This window comes from Salvelinus fontinalis, chromosome 8 (assembly GCF_029448725.1).
Source record: "Salvelinus fontinalis isolate EN_2023a chromosome 8, ASM2944872v1, whole genome shotgun sequence".
Classification (NCBI taxonomy): Eukaryota; Metazoa; Chordata; class Actinopteri; order Salmoniformes; family Salmonidae; genus Salvelinus; species Salvelinus fontinalis.
The window spans coordinates 24,226,926-24,248,237 of record NC_074672.1 but is presented as its reverse complement, the minus strand read 5'-3'; the positions used below and the strand labels follow the sequence as shown (position 1 = coordinate 24,248,237).

Sequence of the window (21,312 nt, the reverse complement as noted above, 5' to 3'; positions counted from 1 at the left end):
CACACGCTTTCACGTGATAGACAGCTCCGTTCCATCGCTCAACTGAAGTCAATCTAATTCTCCGGTTGGAACTTATTCAAGATGTATGTTAACAACATTCTAAAGATTGATTCAGTACATCATTTGACATGTTTCTACTGACTGTTATGGAACTTTTGGACATTTCGTCACGTTATAGTGGACGCGCTTTGTGACTTTGGAATTGTTTACCAAACGCGCTAACCAAAGTAGCTAATTGGACATAAATAACGGACATTATCGAACAAATCGAGCATTTATTGTGGACCTGGGATTCCTAGGACTGCATTCTGATGAAGTTCATCAAAGGTAAGGAAACATTTATCATGTATTTTCTGGTTTCTGTTGACTCCAACATGGCGGCTAATTTGGCTATTGTTCTGACCGCCGTCTCAGATTATTGCATGGTTTGCTTTTTCCGTGTTTTTTTTTTTTTATCTGACACAGCGGTTGCATTAAGGAGAGGTATATCTAGAATTACATGTGTATAACTTGTATTATCATCTACATTTATGATGTGTATTTCTGTTGAAACGATGTGGCTATGCAAAATCCCTTGATGTTTTTGGAACTAGTGAATGTAACGCGCCAATGTAACCTCAGATTTTTTTATATAAATATGAACTTTATCAAACAAAACATGCATGTATTGTGTAACATGAAGTCCTGTGAGTGTCATCTGATGAAGATCATCAAAGGTTAGTGATTAATTTTATCTCTATTTCTGTTTTTGTGACTGCTATATTTCGCTGGAAAAATGGCCTTGCTTATTGTGGTTTGGTGGTGACCTAACATAATCGTTTGTAGTGCTTTCGCTGAAAAGCATAATTGAAATCGGACACTTTGGTGGGATTACCTTTAAAATGATATAAGACACATGTATGTTTGAGGAATTTTAATTATGAGATTTCTGTTGTTTGAATTTGGCGCCCTGCACTTTCACTGGCTGTTGTCATATTGATCCCGTTAGTGGGATGCAGCATAAGAAGTTACATTTTTTTCTGATGTGAGCCACAATTGATACCAATGCTGTAATGCTGTATTGCACTAGTCTGCCAAGCTACTACTGTCAACCCAAAACATCCTAGGTAAGTGTAAAATCATGAACATTTATATTTTAACAAACTTCCTCTTTAAACTCCAAGAGAACACTGTGTAACAGACCTACCAGAGCACTGTGTGGCAGTATATGACCAGGTGGTTGATTACGCTTCACCATGAACACAACACAAACAGGATGACTGCCAAGGGTATGATAAAATACTTTTTTAATACCTTAATCTGCGTTCTCCATATAACAAAACTCACGTTGGTTTAATACTGGTCAGTGATTCAAACTTTACAGTAGAAACCAATCACTTAGAAGAATGGTATTGGTATTTTTAATTATAAACATAATAATCCTAAATGGCCAATAGTTTTACCTTAAATTGTTTGGTACAAACTTGATAAATCATTGAACATTAAGCCAAAATGTAGATTATTTAAACCATTTGTTTGTGTCTCTGTCTCTCTGTTCTATCTCTGTTCTTCGTACTCAGTGTCTGTCTCAAGGCTGACTGTCCCAGAGCTGCTGTCGGAGCAGGGTGAGGTGGTTGTGTCGTAGCGTGCGCAGCTCTGTGAGTCTCCCCAGCAGGCGAGCGAAACGTTGGGCTCCCTGAGGGCCCTGGGTTCCATACCGGGCTCCGCACACCCTGGACAGAAGCTCCATGGTCAGCTCCTGTAAGCTCTCCACACACGCCACCGCCTGCAGCAACGCTTCGTCTGCTAACAGAGCCAGATGACAGAACGACATAGAGTTGGTCGTCACTATCTGGCCAAGCTAGAGGAGATATTCAGACACTCTTGGACGAAAATGATAAGTCAATAAAAAGTGTGTCTTTGTCAACTAAATATCTTGTGTTATAGTATTTAAAATAAATTAACAAATACATTTAGCCTTTCATACAGTAATATGTCAGGCATAGAGAGCCAGTCACCTGAGCATAGCAGTGCTGTAGCAGTGAGCAGGGCATATTCAGCCTCCGTCACCCCCAATGCAGCCATGCTGTGGAAGAAGTTGAGCACCGGTCCTAGCAAGTCCTCATTGACTCCTGCACATAGACACACTACCTAAGACTCAACATGGAAGGAAACAGGACAAATCCCAATTTCCCTTATTTTTCACTGTAGCTTGCTTCATTTTAACCCTCCCGTTGTCTCGGCGGGTCAGAGCGACCCCGGGCAGTTCCGAGTTGATTGCCCGTGTCTGTGTGTGGGTCGGAGTGACCCCGGCAGCGTTAGCAAGGTGTATGTTGTAACCCTCCTGCCCCTGTGTGGGCGGGGTCATAGTGACGTCAGAGGGGTCAGAGTGACCCCGGCGGCGTTAGCAAGGTGTAATGTTGTAACCCTCCTGCCCCTGCCCCTGTGTGGGCGGGGTCATAGTGACGTCAGAGGGGTCAGAGTGACCCTCGGCAGCGTCACCTGTCGCTTCCCCCGTGTCTGTGTGGGTCAGAGAGACCCTGGCAGGCCGGGGTCACAGTGACCCAACACCACCACCTGCTGGATACTAGTAAAAGGTCCTGCCCCAAAATTGACATTCTCAACATTCCGGGCAAGGGCCTGTGTCGAATACGGCGTGTCTGCCCCAAACGGGCCCTTGGGCACCGTGTGAGTTTGGATATCGAATCTAAAAACGCCCCCCTACAAACTACTTTCCCTTGGTTGTGGAAATTGTGCCTTTCGGGTATGGCTGTTGTTAGACAACCTTCCCCTTGCCTCGGCGGGACAGAGTGACCACCGGCCAGCGTTCCGAGTCGATTCCCAGTGTCTGTGTGGGTTAGAGAGACCCCGGCAGCGTTTAGCAAGGTGTATGTTGTAACCCTCCTACCCCTGTCTGGGCCAGGTCACATTGACCCGAGCCCTGTTGTAAGCCCTGCGTTATGAGTTGTTCCCCTCTGTTCCGGGGGCCTGGGGTCAGAGAGACCCCGGCGGCGTTAGCAAGGTGTTTGTTGTAAACCCTCCCCTCCTACCCCTGTCTGAGCCGGGTCGGAGTGACCCGGGGCCTGTGTTAGGAGTTGTTCCCCTCTGTCTGGGCCGGGTCGGAGTGACCCCGGCAGGGACCAGTTGTCCCCACCAACTCTGTGCACGACCTCGGTGCTATCACGCGGGTAGGCCAGCCGAGCGTCCCGGATGGGACCGAAGGGGCCAAGGGGCCGAAGGGGCGAAGGGCCGAAGGGCCGAAGGGCCGAAGGAGCAGGCAGGGCCGACCACGCGCCTCGTCCATTCGCGTGCCTCGTCCCATTCACGTGGCCACCGTAAGCAGGGCGTAGAGAGGCTACTAATATTGTCAGGAAGAAGAAGAAGAAGAAGAAGAAGAAGAGGACGACGACGAGGACGACGACGAGGAGGAACACGACCCAGCCGAGCGTGAGCCCTCCGCCTACGACAGTAAGCAGGGCGTAGAGAGCCTACTAATATTGTCAGGAAGAAGAAGAAGAACAACAAGAACAACAACAACAACAACAACAACAACAACAACAACAAGAAGAACAAGATGAGGACGATGATGAGGACGACGACGAGGACGACGGCGACGAGGAATACGACCCCGTCGAGCGTGTTGCCTCCGCCTACGACGCCTCGCAGTCCCGGTTTCAGCGCGGCTCAGGTCCTGGAACAGATATCCTCCAGCGTCGACCAAGAAGACGAAGAAGACTACTGCGATTCCGAAGAGGAGGACGTTTCGGAAGATGAAGACGGTGAGGAATACAACCCCGAGCGCGACGCGGACGACTACGGAGACGACTCGGCCTCGCGGTCGTGCTCCTCTTCGGAGGAAGAGCCGGAGGAAGAGCCGGAGGAAGAGCCGGAGGGAGACGCGGCCGCTGCCCGAGAGCGAGACAGAGAGCCAGACAGAGCCAGAGAGCCAGAGCGAGAAAGGGAGACGTTGCTGTCGAAAAACGGCAAAATCAAATGGTCCTCCGCGGCCTATCGCGGCCCGGACCGACCCCGCGCCATCCGCCCGCCCTGCCCCGCCGTGACGCCGGGCCCCACGGCCTACGCCGCGTCGCGAGCGCTCGACATCGAGTCCGCCTTCCGGCTGTTTGTCACACCGGCGATAGAAAGGATCATCGTGGACATGACCAATCTGCAGGGGGTGAGAAAATACGGCGACGGCTGGCGACCCATGGACTCCACCGACCTGCGCGCCTACGTAGGGCTGCTGATCCTAGCCGGCGTCTACAGGTCCCGAGGCGAGGCCGCGGCCAGCCTGTGGGACGCCGAGAGCGGCAGGACCGTGTTCCGCGCCACCATGCCGCTCAAGGCGTTTCACAAGTACTCGAGGCTGCTGCGATTCGACGACCGCCAGTCGAGACCCGCGAGACTCGCCACCGACAGACTGGCGGCCGTGAGAGAGGTGTGGGACCTGTGGGAGGAGCGGCTGCAGGCCCTCTACAACCCGGGGCCCGAAGTGACGGTGGACGAACAACTGGTCCCGTTCAGAGGTACCGTCTATGCATCTGTGTACGTACGCGTAGCGTAGAGAGCACGGGCAGTCTATGTATCTGTGTACGTACGCGTAGCGTAGAGAGCACGGCCAGTCTATGTATCTGTGTTTGTACGCGTGGCGTAGAGAGCACGGGCAGTCTATGTATCTGTGCATAGAGAGCGGTAGCAGTCAATGTATCTGCGTTTGTACGCGTGGCGTAGAGAGCACGGGCAGTCTATGTATCTGTGTTTGTACGCGTGGCGTAGAGAGCACGGGCAGTCTATGTATCTGTGCATAGAGAGCGGTAGCAGTCAATGTATCTGTGTATGTACGTGTAGCGTAGAGAGCACGGGCAGTAGTAGCACGGGCAGCGGTAGCAATCGGCAGTAGTAGCAATGGGCAGCAGTAGCAATGGGCAGTGGCACGGGCGGCGGTGGCGGCTGCGTGTAACGTAAACGCAGTGCGCCCCGATGGTGAGCCTGTAACGATGACGCTGCTGCTAATCTCCTGCTAATCTCCTCTCCCTCTCCTCTCCCTCTCCTCTCCCTCTCCTCTTCCTCGCCTCAAGGACGCTGTCCTTTCCGACAGTACATTCCCAGCAAGCCGGCCAAATACGGCATCAAGTCGTGGGTGGCCTGCGACGCCAAGTCCAGCTACGCTTGGAAGATGCAAGTGTACACCGGCAAGGCGGCCGGCGGATGCCCCGAGAAGAACCAGGGCGCGCGTGTCGTCCTCGATCTGACCGAGGGACTGCCGGCCGGTCACAACGTCACGTGTGACAATTTCTTCACCTCCTACGAACTCGGGCAGCGGCTCCTCGAGAGGAACCTCACCATGGTGGGCACGGTGCGAAAGAACAAGCCCGAGCTCCCTCCCGCGCTGCTCCAGTCCAAGGGCAGACAGGTCTCGTCCTCCAGGTTCGCCTTCACGCCCACCGCCACTCTAGTGTCCTACCTGGCAAAGAGAAATAAGAACGTGCTGCTTCTGAGCACGCGGCACGCGGAGCCCGACGTCAGCGATCGCCGAGACCGGAAGCCGGCCCTCATCCTAGACTACAACTGCAACAAGGGCGGCGTGGACAACCTAGACAAGGTGGTCGGGACCTACAGCTGCAGACGGATGACCGCCCGCTGGCCCCTGGTCATCTTCCACAACATCCTCGACGTGTCCTCCTACAACGCCTTTGTCATATGGCGAGAGATCAACCCCGACTGGATGCCCGGGAAGCGGAACAAGAGGAGGGTGTTCCTGGAGCAGCTCGGAAAGGCGCTCGTGAAGCCCTTGATCCAAAGAAGGCAGCGTCTCCCCCGCACCGAAGCCGCGTCCGCACTTGTCAAAGTCATCCGGGGCGAGCGTGTATCCGCCGAGGCTCGTCCGCAGGCCCGCGAGCGAGCCGCCGGCCCGGCCGCCGCCGCCGCCCCGGCCGCCCCGCTGGGGGCGAGTAAGAGGAAGAGGTGTCAGGTCTGCCCACCCAAGAAGGACGCCAAGACACACACAGCGTGCTGCAGGTGTAAGAAATACATCTGCAAAGGCTGTTCACACCCATACTGTCACACTTGTGCCCACTGGGCCTTTAGCCAAGACGGGACAGAGTGACCCCGGGGGGGGACACTGTGTGCTAGGCATAATAGAAGGACAACGGGAGGGTTATGTAACAACAACCATACCCAAAAGGCACAATATCCACAACCAAGGGAAGGTAGTGCAGGAGGGGGGGGCGTTTTTAGAATCAATACCCAAACTCACACGGGGCCCAAGGGCAGTACGGGGGGACAGCCTGTCACTTCGCACACAGGGCCCTTGGCCGTAATGTTGAATCTGTGAGTGTCCACCACAACCTCTCAGTTATCCAAAACTTTATGTTGTATCCTGTCTGTGGAATTTGGAGGCTGTGACAATAGATCCAGCTTTCAGTAGTGTAGCAAACCACGTATCAGTTATCCAACACTTGATGTTCTAGCCAACGCACTAATACAGGGAAGTACTTATAAGTCAGTTTGGGTTGTTACAAGAGTTTACATTTATCAACACTGGGGAAGAGGTATCAGCTATAACAAGTAGGACTATTATGGGTAACCTGTTCATCTTCGTTGCAACAATCCACTTGTCTCTATGTATGCATCTGTACGAAAAGCACAGTGTAATCAGTGATGGACCTGTGCTTGAAGAAGACTACCTGGGTGTGGATGGGGGACTTGACCTTGACGGAGAATATCGTGGTATGGATGGGGGGCCTGAGTTCTGAATCTGACACTGCTCCGAGAAAGTATGGGGGAGATGTAATTATCCTAACAGTTGAAATGTTATATTGTATTCATTTGGTACTATGGTGATGTGGACCTCTTTTATCAATAAAGTACAGTTGGTAACACTTGACAGTTGCTTGTCTGAGCATACTTTATTTTTTACTTGCATTCAACAGCATTATAAACTATAACAAGGCTACCCAAGCCCTCACAGTGAGCAAGCCTGGAAGCCTTCTAGGCTCCTGCGGCTTCTGTCAAGCTCTGTGTGTTTGATGAGGCTTTCCTTAGGCCCGCCCTATCATGACTCAGTCAGCAAGCATGGAAGCCTTATAGGCTCCTGTGGCTTCTGTTAAGCTCTGTGTGATTGATGACGCTTTCCTTAGGCCCGCCCTATTATGACTCAGTCAGCAAGCATGGAAGCCTTATAGGCTCCTGTGGCTTCTGTTAAGCTCTGTGTGATTGATGACGCTTTCCTTAGGCCCGCCCTATCATGGCTCAGTCTGCAGAACTATGGGTCTTTGACAATAGGGGCCAAAGCGATATATTAATGACCATACTGACGTCTCTCAGGAAGCAGAACAGAGTGTATAATGGCACATGGGAAATCAGAGTCTTTCTATACACTCAGATATTGTAATACAGCAAAGGAGAATGACAGTAGCGACGACTCGGACATTGACTTTGTTAGTGGCAGCACATGCAGAGAGCTGCAGTTCAACCCTGTTACAGTTGAAGATGCCCAGCTGCTGTGCACTAGGCTGAAGGTGCAGTGCAAGAAGAGGTCTCTCAGTCATACTGCGTCTGGTGTGTTAGGTGCTCCGTGTAAGAATGTGAAAATAAAAGGTGACGGAAATTGTTTCTTCAGAGCGGTCAGTGAAGCACTGTGTGGTACAGAGGAGTACCATGAGCCAATTCGAAATGCGGTGGTGCAGCAGCTACAGAGCAAACAACATATGTATAGGACCATCCTGAGAGTGTGTTACCGTTCAGTGTCAGAGTACATTACGGAGTCCAACATGAATTGTTTAGGTAGTTGGGCGACCGAAGTGGAGATTCAAGCAGCTGCAGACATGTTGGGGGTAAGCATATATACATACTATACCAACCGTTGGATTGAATACAGATCTAATGGTTTAGAGGTGTCTAAGCAGGGCATATATTTGGAGAATAGTCGGAACCATTACGAGACAGTCGTTTGTGTCAAGAGGCCTCAGACTCAGTCTTGTTACGGTTACTGCCAGGGTTATGAGATTGGGAACAGCCATATACCACAAGCAGTTAGGTCCTCAGGCTCCAAATCATCTGATTCCGAAAGCAGTTCGGGAGCGGACATGGCAGGTGACTACGAGGATTGGATGTGTGATGATTATCAGGACAATTGTCAAGAGGACTATACCCATAACCGAGATACTCCCGGTGCTGACATGGAGGATACCAGAGACCAAGAGGCTGAAACCAGTCCCCGTTCAACCGATAGTCTTGTGGACTACGACATTTACGATTCCGAGGAGTCAGACTACGAGGTCCACACCCAAGACGTCGACAGTGAACAGCTCTACAGTGAACAGGTTGACGACGAAGAGGTGGTCTACTGTGAAGAGGTCTATGGTGAAGAGGTTGACACCGGCGCTGTCGTGGAATGTGAAGAAGTCGATGATGACGAGGTGGTGGACTGTGACGACGTGTACGATGAAGAGGTTTACGACGACGAGGTGGTGGACTGTGAAGACGTGTACGATGAAGAGGTTGACGATGGCGAGGTGGTGGACAGCAACGAAGGCTACAGCGAAGAGGGTGGCGAGTTACAGGTTTACTGTGAAGATGGTCACGACTCGATTCCAGCTGTGGAAGATTCGAGAAAGCAACATTTGATGGAAAGCATGCTTAGTTGGTCTATACTGAACACATCATGGCATTCCTTCCTAGAATGGCTGGGGGAGCGCTGGTGGGGATCAGTCTCTAAAGAGCAGATTATCACATTCATGGATACATCTAACAGTCGCAAAGGGGACATTGTCGTCGCAGCACACTTCGGTGGCATGCAAGGAGGAGTGTGTTCGATTATGGTGAAGACACAGGATTCAGTCATGACCTTTACTGTTGTTATTAGTCGAGGCAGGTACATCTGTACCGATATGGTACAAGGTCTATTTTCAACTCCTATTGACATTATGAAAGTTCTGGTGCGTAAACTGGGAGAAGGACACTTGCTACGTAGACCCAGGTGGATGGCTCATGACCCCAAATACTTTGCTATGACACAAATTGTGGACGAGCTGCGTTATATTGTAAAGCTGATAAAAGGCTCATGGTGGGGAGCTGCATTCCTCAGTTTGGAAATGTCCCCACCACATGGTAAAGTGATAGAGCTTCTACGAATGAGGACAAACAAGCACACCAACCCAGCTGCCGCAATCCATTATATGAATGAGGACAGTTTGGGATACCTGTTTGATATTGTAACTGCCAAGGGAAAGAGATTCAAGGTGACGTTTGATAACTTGGGGTTTACGATTGGGACAGGTGTACACTTTCCATATATCACATCTATTCTTTCCCGCATCTGCTGCCTTGAAGATGCAACCTTTGTTGCCCGACCAAAGAACCACATCTTTGGGGATGAAGGCCTGGAACGTCACCCAGGTGTCACAGATGCCAGACACAATGTCTAGAGTAGGAAAGATATAGGTGGAGAGCATATGTAATCACTGTCATATCGCTTGGTAAATGTGCCATTACAAAGTGCTTGTGGTGTATTATTCAATGTCCATATCCTTCTGTGAATAAAGACAATAATATCCTGAGCAAGAATACCAGGTCACATTTATTTACAGAGTACATAACATTTACATACATCCATATCAAAAGTAGGACATAGTGGCAGCTCAAAAATGAATAAAATGGGTTCAGTGTAGTTAGATCTCAACACATTGCAACCTAGTCATCTCCATCATCATAATCTCCATCCGCATCAGCTCCATCCTCATCATCGGCCATATACTTGAGCGAAAGAGACATAACCACATTACCAACAAGTCATACACACAAGCAAAAGTGTCATCACAGTATACACTACCATATCTACCATTTCATCTTCTGCATTGTTCAACTGGGGAAGAGGAGGTAATGCTAGGTGAGGTTGAGGCCGGTTGACGACTTCTGGGGGCAACAGTGGAGGAGCTTGTTCCAAGACAAGGTTCCTAGGTCCCTCATCGTCAGACGATAGTATGTAATCACTCTCCTGAATGTGTATTACAGACATGGGAAATGTATCACTTATACATGGTATACTTTACAACAGTGAATGAAAGGACATCAAACCGAGTACCTACAGAACGGGTCAGGATTATGGTAGATACCTGTGGAATAGAGACGAGTGTTAGAATCAGTACAAGTTAAATGCCTGTGATGAGTATGGTCTATGAAAGAGGTGTCTATAGAGTATGATATAACATGCGTCTCTCCTACCAGGCTCAGCTCGCTATTGTCAGTTTCTATACCACTCTCCTCTGACATGATTAGAGGTCGGAAATGCACAATTGCCTGAGGTAAGGAGATATAGGTCCATGATTAGCTGTTAAATGCGACAGTTGCAGTAGGTGTCACAGTTAAACACCTTTTCATGAGTGGGTTAAGTTACGGGTTAGGTGTGGTTGTACAGAGGTGAAAGCTGTTCGTAAGGCTGCATGTGATCATAATCATGATGAGCAACTAGCCACGTCTCTAGCAACAACAGTTAGAAAACATAAGGCCCTTTCCTGGGGTTGGTGAGAGTGTGCGGCTTTGGGGTATGGTTCCACTTTTCCTACTATTTACAATGGCTGAATCACAAGAACTATGATACCAATTACATACACATAGCAAAATAGGTAAGTGGTTGGAAGATGGCCTATATGGGGAGAAGACAATTCGACTCACTCCGTGTCGCTAAGCAAAGGAAATATGGCAACTGGCCTCTATTGAACAGATCCTGGCTTCCACTGGTAGAATGGCTGGGTGAGAGGTGGTGGGGCTCCGTCTCTAAAGAGCAGCTAATGTCATCCCTAAATAGATCCGAAGTTACTGTAGGAGCTATTGCCATCACGGCCTACTTTGGTGACATGCAGGGAGGAGTGTGTTCCTGTATGGTGAAGAGCACTGACAATACTCTCATCCCATTTGATATACACGTCACCCAAGGCTATTACAAATGCACTGAGTTCCTAGACTGGGACAGAGGTGACCCTGTTCAGCTAATAACCGATGTGCTTAAAGCAGTCCCAAGCGGTTACTTGATGGCTAGACCAAGAGACATACCTGATGAACAGAACAATTGGTCTGGCAAATGTGTAGTGGAAGGGATGCGTGAAATGATACAGCTACTAGAGGGTGCATGGTGGGGACATTCGACGGGCAGTTCCCCAATGTCATCAAATCACATTGAAGTTATACAGGACCTAAAAAAGATGGAAGATGAATACCCCAAGCCAGCTGCAGCGATCTGTTACATGGATGAAGAGGAATATGGATACCTCTTCGAAATTGTAACAGCAAAAGGACAACCATACAAGGTCACGTTTGATAAGTCTGGGTTTGTGCTTGATACAGATATACACTTTAACTCAATGACAAGTTTGCTGGACCATATGACAACGGTTGTAAAGGTTTCCTTTGTACCAAGACCCCTTTCTACAACACAGGACCTGTGCATGAGCAAGATGGATGTAACAGGAGGGAGAAGGAGGGGACCAGTGGAGACAAGTGGAGGCCTACCCAGTCTCAAACGTTCCATACAGACTAGCCCGTATGACCAGAGGTATAGGCCATGACCATTGTATTACTGTACATCTCAATTAATATTTGTGACAGTATATGTGTCAATGTAATATACATTACATATCATTGTTTTGACATGCAATCAATAAAGTGTATCACCAGTCATGTCAGAGCCTTGTTCTTTTTATTCACATACATTACAAAGAGCAGTACCGTTGCAACTACACATGTTTCACAAAGTCATTATAGCTGGGCTATCCACCCGGTACTGCTTCATCCAACCGTGTCTGTGCTATCCACACAAGCTTACTTTCTCCATCCCTGTCTGTTTATCTTCCCGTCACCTGGGCACTCATCCAACCTTGTCTATGCTGTCCACACAGCCTCATCCAACCCTGTCTATGCTGTACACACAGGCTTACTTTCTCCAGCCCTGTCTGTTTATCTTCCCTTCACCTAGGCAACGGCTCTATTTGTTTATCCAGCTCTGGGCACTCGTCCAACTGTTTCTGTGCTGTCCACACAGGCTTACTTTCTCCATCCCTGTCTGTTTATCTTTCCATCACCTGGGCACTCATCCAACCTTGTCTGTGATGTCCACACAGGCTCATCCAACCTTGTCTGTGCTGTCCACACATGCTCATCCAACCTTGTCTGTGCTGTCCACACAAGCTTACTTTCTCCATCCCTGTCTGTTTATCTTCCCGTCACCTGGGCACTCATCCAACCTTGTCTATGCTGTCCACACAGCCTCATCCAACCCTGTCTATGCTGTACACACAGGCTTACTTTCTCCAGCCCTGTCTGTTTATCTTCCCTTCACCTAGGCAACGGCTCTATTTGTTTATCCAGCTCTGGGCACTCGTCCAACTGTTTCTGTGCTGTCCAACTCTCTGTGTTTACCCAACCGAGCATTACAGGGAGGCAGTTAAATAGCAAGGTCTGTTCTTAGGATCTGTTAACAGTTTGCCTCTCTCAGCACTGGGGAAGAAATATCAAGTGTGCATTCGAAATGACTGGGATGGAAGTGACCTATGGAAACTGGCCTCTATTGGACAGATCATGGCTTTCATTTGTAGAGTCACTGGGTGACCACTGGTGGGGTTCCGTATCTGAGGAACAAATGATATCTTTCCTCAATAGACCCGAGGTGAAGGTGGGAGCTTTTGCCATAGCGGACTACCGTGGAGCGGAGCCCGGAGGAGTGTGTTCATGTATGATGAAGACAGGGGATTGTGACATTATCTCATTCGCCATATATGTCACTGGAGGCCGTTACAAATGCACCGACTTCCTAGAGTGGGAATACAGTCAACCAGCAAAAATTATAGAAGAGATGATTGCAAATTACCCAGGAGGGTACCTGATGGCTAGACCTAGAGCCATACCTGGTGGTCAAAGCAAGGGGACTTGCATACGTGTAGTGGAAGAGATGCATACTATGATACAGTTACTAAAGAGTGCATGGTGGGGACTGTCTCTTGGGCAGTCGCCAAATGGTAGGTCCCCAGGGTCAAGTGAGCACACTGCCTTGTTAAACAGTCTAAAGAGTATGCAAAGTGAAAACTTCAACCCTGCTGCTGCAGTATGTTACATGGATGAACATCGCTCTGGATACCTCTTTGACATTGTAACAGGGAAAGGAAAGGTATACAAAATCATGTTCCATGGGTCTGGCTTTCGATGTGGGACCAATCTACACTTCTACACCATAGGAGAGTTGATTGACTACATGAGAGGGGCTAGGAATGTAACTTTTGTGCCACGACCTTCCCCCTAATGTGAGGGGAGACAATGAAAAGGATGGAGTAGGATCGAAGGACACAAGAGGGTTCGATATTCTCAGCACAAGGCTATGGATATGAATAGTGAACTCTTTTCATAACATACTCTGTAAGATATTATACAATGTTACAGCTAGAGTGTACTTTTTCTTGAAATGAATAAACCAAATCAATGGTGTCTTTTGCCTTTATTCAATATATTTGTGAAACATTACTGTATAACATAGTCCTCCTGCACATATCACGCAATTGTTGTTAACCCATACATGTTGCCCCATAGTAAAAGTTATACCAATCCCTTAAAGACATATGGTTATTCAACATAAACTTCAACTGGGTTCTCCTGATCAACACCTCGGTGCTTAACTGTGTGACAGTAGAAAGACTGTCAATGTCTTCTTCCTCACATCCCTCTGCAAGCCTCAGCCCATGGATGAGTTTGGTGTATATGTCCCAGAGTGTTGTTCCATAGAGTATGGTGATTGAGAGATGCCCAGTGATTTCACCTATGTTTTCAGAGGGGCTCTGGATCAAGACTTTGATGTGAGGCCTATTTTCGTCTACAATGGCAATGTTGTCCGCGTACTCGCTCATGGTCTGGTACAGTGCGGAGACGTATTTCATCACAGCATATGGGATGACAATACCCCCACCATACATGTGTCTAGGAGGGAAAGATGTACAGTCGAGGTCTTGGAAGGCTCGCGGGGTTGCCATTGCCATCTCCTGAGTGACTCTGTGGAGAATTCCAAGGTCGTCGAGGGAGACAGATCGCCAAAGAGCTAGGACATTTCTGAGAGCATCATAGTCCTTGTCAGTGCCGAGTTGATGGGAAGGTACGCACACGTAGCTGTCTGCACACTGGGGGAAAGAAAAGGATGCTATTCCACTGGGTCCCCTGGTAATGCTGACAAAGCCTTTCGCCGAACACAGGCCGCATATGAATTGAAACTCCCCTCGGGGAGAAGCGACCAGAACGTCTAAAGCTCCTTTCGCTCTGTCCGAGGCCCAGAGACTTTTTGACATCATGAAGGCTAAGACATTGATGAGAGCCTGCCTGTTGTCGTCATCATAGACAGATAGGGTTCGATTGAAAGGCACTGTGTCCGTGCCAGCTATCTTGATACAGGAGCCACCGTTAATGTCAACGTTCCATTGGGATGAAAGTTTAGATGGATCATTAGTCAGGATCCTTGTCTTGTTGTCATTGAGGACAGTGAACTTGACTGGTATTTTGTCCAAGGTGCCTTGCTTGTATGCGGTAACTGTCATGTTGTCAATGATGAACAGAGTGCTGCAGTCTCCAAAGGGTATGAGCCCTTGCAAGTCAATCTTGAACATGGTAGGCTGATGTGCTTCACTGACCTTGTTCATTGTATGGGTGAACACATACTCCTTCTGACTGAAAGACATCTTTACCCGTGCTTGGGATGCTAAAGGTATACTATCACCGGTCTGTACTCAATGCATGTATACGAAATGGTATATACAGTGCTTTTCGTCTCGATCACGAGAGCCACCGTCTTTCATTGACACACCGTCCTATCCTTCTCTTCTTGTCTTCACCGTAGACACGCTGGATAAGCCTGTGACCGGGGATATTGTTGGTGAACAGGTCCTTGTAGAAGTTTTTACAACCGGTGCAATGATACGTAACCACCCTGCAGTCAGAGGGAGGACGTCTCCTCTTTCCGAGCGTGGCCCGGACAGGGGTGATCCATTTTTTCTCCTTAAAGGTCTCGATCCAGGTTCTCATGACTTTTGCGTCGGCGCAACAGTACGGCATGATGCAAAGAACAGATTCTGGGTACATAACGGGCCCAGAGCTGAACGCGTCAGGGGTCTGTATCTGCAACATGAGTACAGTCTGATACAGAAGGCCTGCCAGGTCAACTAGAGTCCTCTCGCACAGCTCGCTTCTCACTATGGAAAGCCTACCAGTAGTAGAGTAGGTGATCCCAGCGTCTTGCAACATGACAATCGGCAACGAAAGCAAGATGGAGGCGTCAGAGCAAGAGTCGTTGTCGACAAGGGACAGTATGCCTTCCGATATGGCTTCCGTGAGCCTTTTCCCGAGCGAGGCGCTTAGGTTCCTGTAGACATCACGGGGCTGTAGGGACATGTCCTTGGTGATCACATTGCTGCAGACCTCGAGTTTCTCACCGGGCAGACGCGCCACAGTTTCCCTGTTGATCCTTAGGTGCTCCAACTCACTACTACCGCAGACGGGTATCATGTGTTCAGGGCAGTTGTTCATTACCGCGTTGAAAGCCGTGGTTGCCCTCTTCAACCTCTGTCTGACTGAGGAGATTGAGGTGAGCAAGTGCTCTTTGCAATCATCCAGGCTGTGGGAGCCAAGGGCAGAACTGTACATGTAGCGGGGTAAGCAGTAGTCTATAATGCAGTGAGCTAAAAGCTTTCCAGAGCGGTTCACCAAGGTAGAGTCAGCATAGTGAGCTATCAGCACCCTGGAGTTGGCGAAACATTTGTTGAAAGGCTGGTAGGGGTGTGAAATGATCTCTGTGTAAGACGAGGAATCGATTGGCGTTAGGGTTCTGGGGGCCGGGGTGTGATGCTCCTCCGTGTTGTCATCTCTAACGGGTTTGGACCCGTGTTCATTATCACCGTCAGACACCACGCTTGTGTCGGAACGCTTGGCCTCGCATATGAGCGATCCACCGAACATGGCCGTGATACACCCTGTGTTAGCCTGGAGGTTCAAGGGGTATCTGTAGAAGGCTGCTTCGCAAGGGTTACACTTGTGATACTCGGGGCATTCGACTGGCTTGACAGAGAGTCCTGTAATGTGCTGTAGCCACGTCTTCACAGTTTCTAGGTAGGTCGTTTTAACACTGGAGTTGGCTACCTGCAAGCGATCCAGTGTTTGTTGACTAAAGTGCTTGTTCTTTGATGATTTGATGAGACTGCTCCAAGGAAAGAACCCTGCTGCCATCTTGGACGCGATGAGTTGCGATGCTTTGCACGCTAACAGGTCTCTGAGGATGGCTTCCTTGCGCGAGAACATGTGGTTCATGCAGTATTTCCAGTCCTTGTACAGCGTTCTCACTGTGATGGTGTCGCTCGACGCAGACTCGTAGCCCTGTACGGGAACCAGTGTCGTAGAGACCGCAGAGAACCCAGAGTCCAGCTTCAACGTTATAACATCGTCCACTCGGTAAGAGGTGAGGAAGGACCTAGCTCGATGTAAGTCTAACCACTGCCCGTGATCGTCCAGGATCGGTTCCCTCTCCAGGTATAAGATTACATCTCCAGCCTTGAGCTGGTGCCAGGGAGAGGTTGAAAAGCAGGACAACACGTCAGTCTCCAGTTTGACACAGTCTCCCCTCATGACGCAGGATATGAAGGTGTCCGTCACGGCAGAATCACAAGGGGAGCGCATACTTTTGAAGGCCGACAGCCCCCTGACCTTTACGGAGATCGAAGACAGATCACCCTTGTCGTCTAGGTTGTGACTGAGAGCCACGTAGGTCTTCTTAGCTACGTGACAGTAGACCGAGCAACTGTTTTCATACTCCAGCTTGACTCTCCTGTCTTTAACGAAGGGCCCTGTGACATCCGCAACTTCTTCGGACCCAGGGACTCTTGCCACAAAGACGGGATATCCTTCCTTGGTGAATGTTCCTTTCGGGTCTCTGGCTACATTTCGGTGTGTGTTACCTCTGCCTATCACGTACATCCTCTCGAGAGTGTCCTCAACCAAGGCAGTGTGCACGTAGTCCAGAAAGGCAGGCACCTGGGAGCCAGCCCTCTTAAACATGTCACCCACAGCCTTCCGGCCATCACAGGCAAAGCTCTCGAGGAGTTTGATGTCAGTGTCCCCGGACCGGGGCGTATCTGTTCTGTGCACGACTACATCAGACACGTCCCTTTCGGGGATGTCCCGGGGACCGTATCCGACTGAGACCATGACACTGTCAGTGTCTCCGTAGACAACAGGGCAGCTGTGCTGGTAGAACGTAGACACACAGTTGTTTACAACGGCAATCTGTTGCCTGCCGTGGCCAGATATGAGAGGCCCGCAGGGACGAGGAGCCGTTCCGTAGAAGGAGTTGGCTAGGACTTTACACTCTCCCTCCTGTAGCTTGTAGTAGACCCGCTCGGCCTCGCTGATGTCAGGGTTCTTGAGTTTCCTCTTGAACTCAGCTCGCTGGTTGAGATAGTACTCTACCGAGGAAGAGAATATGCCCGGGGCACGGATGAAGCAGCCTTGGGTCTGGTCGTACTTGAGAATGAGCGATGCGTACTGAAACCCCTCAGCCTCCCAGTTGTAACACACCCAACCCGATAGATCGTGGGGAAAGTCAACGGGAGGCCAGGGGATGGTGGTCTCAGGTGAGATGTTGAGAGCGCACATGATCGAGGGGTACATACTGGAGAAGTCAAAGGACAGCTCCAGACCCATGCCGGGCCCCGAGTAGTGTAGGCCAGTGAGTGGGTCACACACAGATCCTCCCTTCCACATGTCACTGTCACCATTGTCTGAGGCGAGATTAGGATCCCATCGCAGTCGGCTGTTCAGTTCCATGCCCAGGGGTCCCGCTTTCACTCTGAGGGTATCGAGTGTAAACTTGAGCTGGGGGATCTGAACCGAGTGAATGCTCTGCACAAAGCCGCAAAAGTTATCCCCTCTCCCGTGTACCACCACGTCTATATTGAGAGTGGCCCTACATCGATGAAACAGAGTTGATACTGGGTTGAGAACTTTAGCCAGCCTGGCGCACAGCTGTGAGTCGACCAAGTTGTAGACGAGCACGGCAAATAGACTCCTACCTCCGAGTCTGATCATCTCGTCCATGCTAGAGTAACCCACGTCCGCTAGCTTGCAAAGCTTTCTGGTGTCCTTTGGAACCTTTCTGTGTAGCTTCCTGACCTTGGAGATGACAAAGGGTGCCACGTCGTTCAACTTCATGCTGGTACACGCAAACTTTATATCTCTGGTCCCCGCCATCCTGTACAGATCTATGATGTTCATACCGCAGCTGTTCATCTTGAAGTGGCCCAGCTTGGCCTTGTCTTTGTTGAACGTTTGGATGTGCACAGATATCAGTTGGAGCTTGTACTCGGTCAAGGTTCCGTTGAGCAACACAGAGCCTACGCTCTTCAGCATCTCCTTGTACATATCAAGGTAACGTACGTTTTCAAACTGGAAGAACGGTACCATGTCATGGGCCAGGGCCTTGGTGACAAAGAGGCCGTACCAGGCTCGCAATAGCGAGGCTCCTCGTTCCTGGGTAACGGCGTCTCGGAACTTGGTGTAATTCGATTGAGTGTAAAAATGCACACGCTGCTCGATCACTCTCACATCGAATTCGGCGTTGAACACGTACAGCAGTTCTATGCCGTACTTGTACAGCAGTTGGATCATCTTCTCCAGGACTGCGAGTTCTCCGGAGCACGGGTAAAACATAATCCTTCTGACATCGTCTATACCGGCACCCCTGGCTAGTTCGTGGTCAGCCTCTGGTTGGTGGTTGTGTGTTACCTTACATTTGTTATAGACAACTATCAGCTTCTTCCTGTGGTGGTCAGGTGAAGTCTTGGGTATGTGGGAGTTGAGGATCACGAGAGAGATGCAGGTTATCTCGTGCTGCTGACCTGGCATGTCAGGAGATAGAGTAGGGATAGAGACGTGCTTACTATGTTTTGGCAATTGTGACCTGCCAGTGTCTAGCATGTGAACCAGCTTAGTCCTGTACTCTGTCATGCCCTCGACCGTACGCTCAGTGCAGTAGGGGAACCTGTAGGCGAATGAGTCGCATCTTAGGGACATGTCTCGGTATGATTTGTCAAACACGGTCTCAATGTCCAGACACGCTGCCTTGTAGAAATAGGCCACGTGTTTACTGTCAAAGAGCTTAGTCTCAGCCTCAGACAGGTCGTGATCATAGATGAGTTCGGATACTGAGAGCACCTGGTTCAGCTTGTTTGCAGACATGAAATAGACCCTACCGAACATGACATTGGAGCACAAGGCAGGCGTGTTACCGTCTCGAGCAATGTAGTAGCCCTTGTCGGGGCAAAAGTCTCCGAAAGTGAGTGCTCCCCTTACAGATTCTACATACCTTTTGGCCAAGGATATACATTTAAGCGGGAAAACGAGAGCATTTACTTTCCGCTTAATGTCATCATGGAGAACGTGGACGTTCACTGGCTCAGCAGCAAAGTGTTTAGACCAATTTCTACCAACCAGCTCCCAGGTCTCTTCCTCGCCATCCTGATCGCGACCCAAGTCTAGGTCATAACCCACAACAGGAGCTATACCAGTAACTTTGAAGTGTACCGTAGTGTAGATTTTGATATCTCGAGCCTGCACCACCAACCCTCTGCATAACAGCGCCTCCTCCTGTCTGTTAAAGAGGACAGACTTGATCATCACCCCTACCAGATTAGGTTCAAGGTCAGGGTTTACAACTCTACGCTCGGGGTAGATGTCAGGAAAGTAATCCACGAAAGGCACGGCTTTGTTCATGATTGTTACTCAAGAGACCTAGGGGACTTTATTTTACAGAGTGTAGTCACATATTTTCGTAGAACTACTGTTCAGTGACAACCTGAAACCCTTTGTATGGTATCAAGCATCCAACTGATGCTAAGATATCAAATGTTGAACTAAGGAGCATATGGAGAGCAAAGGATGAAAGATCTTAATCGAAACCAAGTACAGACCTACACAACCAGGGCTGAATTATCCGTTCAGGGCTGAATTACCCATTTGTGACCAAGTCTGAGGTACCCGACCACGGCTGGCTCATCACAACAGAGCTGAGTTATCCATTTGCGACCAAGTCTGAGGTGCCCGATCACGGCTGGCTCATCACAACAGAGCTGAGTTATCCATTTGCGACCAAGTCTGAGGTACCCGACCACGGCTGGCTCATCACAACAGAGCTGAGTTATCCATTTGCGACCAAGTCTGAGGTGCCCGACCACGGCTGGCTCATCCGAGCAGAGCTGAGTTATCCATTTGCGACCAAGTCTGAGGTGCCCGACCACGGCTGGCTCATCCGAGCAGAGCTGAGTTATCCATTTGTGACCAAGTCTGAGGTGCCCGACCACGGCTGGCTCATCCGAGCAGAGCTGAGTTATCCATTTGAGACTAAGTCTGAGGTGCCCGACCACGGCTGGCTCATCCGAGCAGAGCTGAGTTATCCATTTGTGACTAAGTCTGAGGTGCCCGACCACGGCTGGCTCATCCGAGCAGAGCTGAATTATCCATTTGTGACTAAGTCTGAGGTGCCCGACCACGGCTGGCTCATCCGAGCAGAGCTGAATTATCTGTCTCCAGTCACATGCTCATCTATCCGAACACGGCTGACTTATCCAAATACGAGACACTGACTTCTCTGTTCAGAGCTGAAGTGTCCGATCCAGTCACGTGCTCATGTATCCGAACACGGCTGACTTATCCAAATACGAGACACTGACTTCTCTGTTCAGAGCTGAAGTGTCCGGTTCAGTCACGAGCTCATCTATCCAAACACGGCTGACTTATCTAACTCAGACAAACTGACTTCACTGTTCAGAGCTGAAGTACCCTGTCAAGGACATGAGGTTTAGTGTAACATGTATGCCAAGGAGTTAGGAAGTAGGCTCTAGGGCTCTCAATTGTGTTAGACCAGAGAAGACAACACTATCAAAGCATGGCCACTAAGAAAAATACAACGGTGTCAACCTATTGTAATGTTTTGCCTCACAGACAAGCAAATACAGCTGTGTTAGAAACAGTGAACGTGCCTTCCAATAGGAGAGCCTTCTTCTTAGCGGTTGACAATGACATACTACACGATAGGATATCAGATGAGCTGTCTTTCGGAGCGTTGTCACCAAAGGACAGAGCTACTTTCCAATTTCTCCTTTACCTGACATATTGCTGCAAAGGCGAGGTTCTCCAAGTGACTCTGGAGAACACAGATTTCTGCAGTATGTCACCACCTATCAGAGAGGATTTTGCTCAGGGGCGCCTATTCTGTTTTATCCTAGACATGAGTAACGAGGAGCCATGTGAAACAAATACGCC

General features: G+C 49.5%; 1 protein-coding gene across 1 annotated transcript in view; it reads right to left on the bottom strand.

Moving 5' to 3' along the window:
* Positions 1–1,269: 1,269 nt before the first annotated feature.
* The window catches only part of LOC129861444 (bile acid receptor-like), a 23,257-nt gene continuing 3,214 nt past the window's right edge, over positions 1,270–21,312 (bottom strand). The window contains exons 6-7 of the mRNA XM_055932822.1: positions 1,998–2,111; positions 1,270–1,785 (exon numbers count right to left, since the gene is read on the bottom strand). Coding sequence (XP_055788797.1) covers positions 1,568–1,785; positions 1,998–2,111 — 332 coding nt within the window. The 3' untranslated portion in view covers positions 1,270–1,567. The remainder of the gene's footprint in view (positions 1,786–1,997; positions 2,112–21,312) is intronic.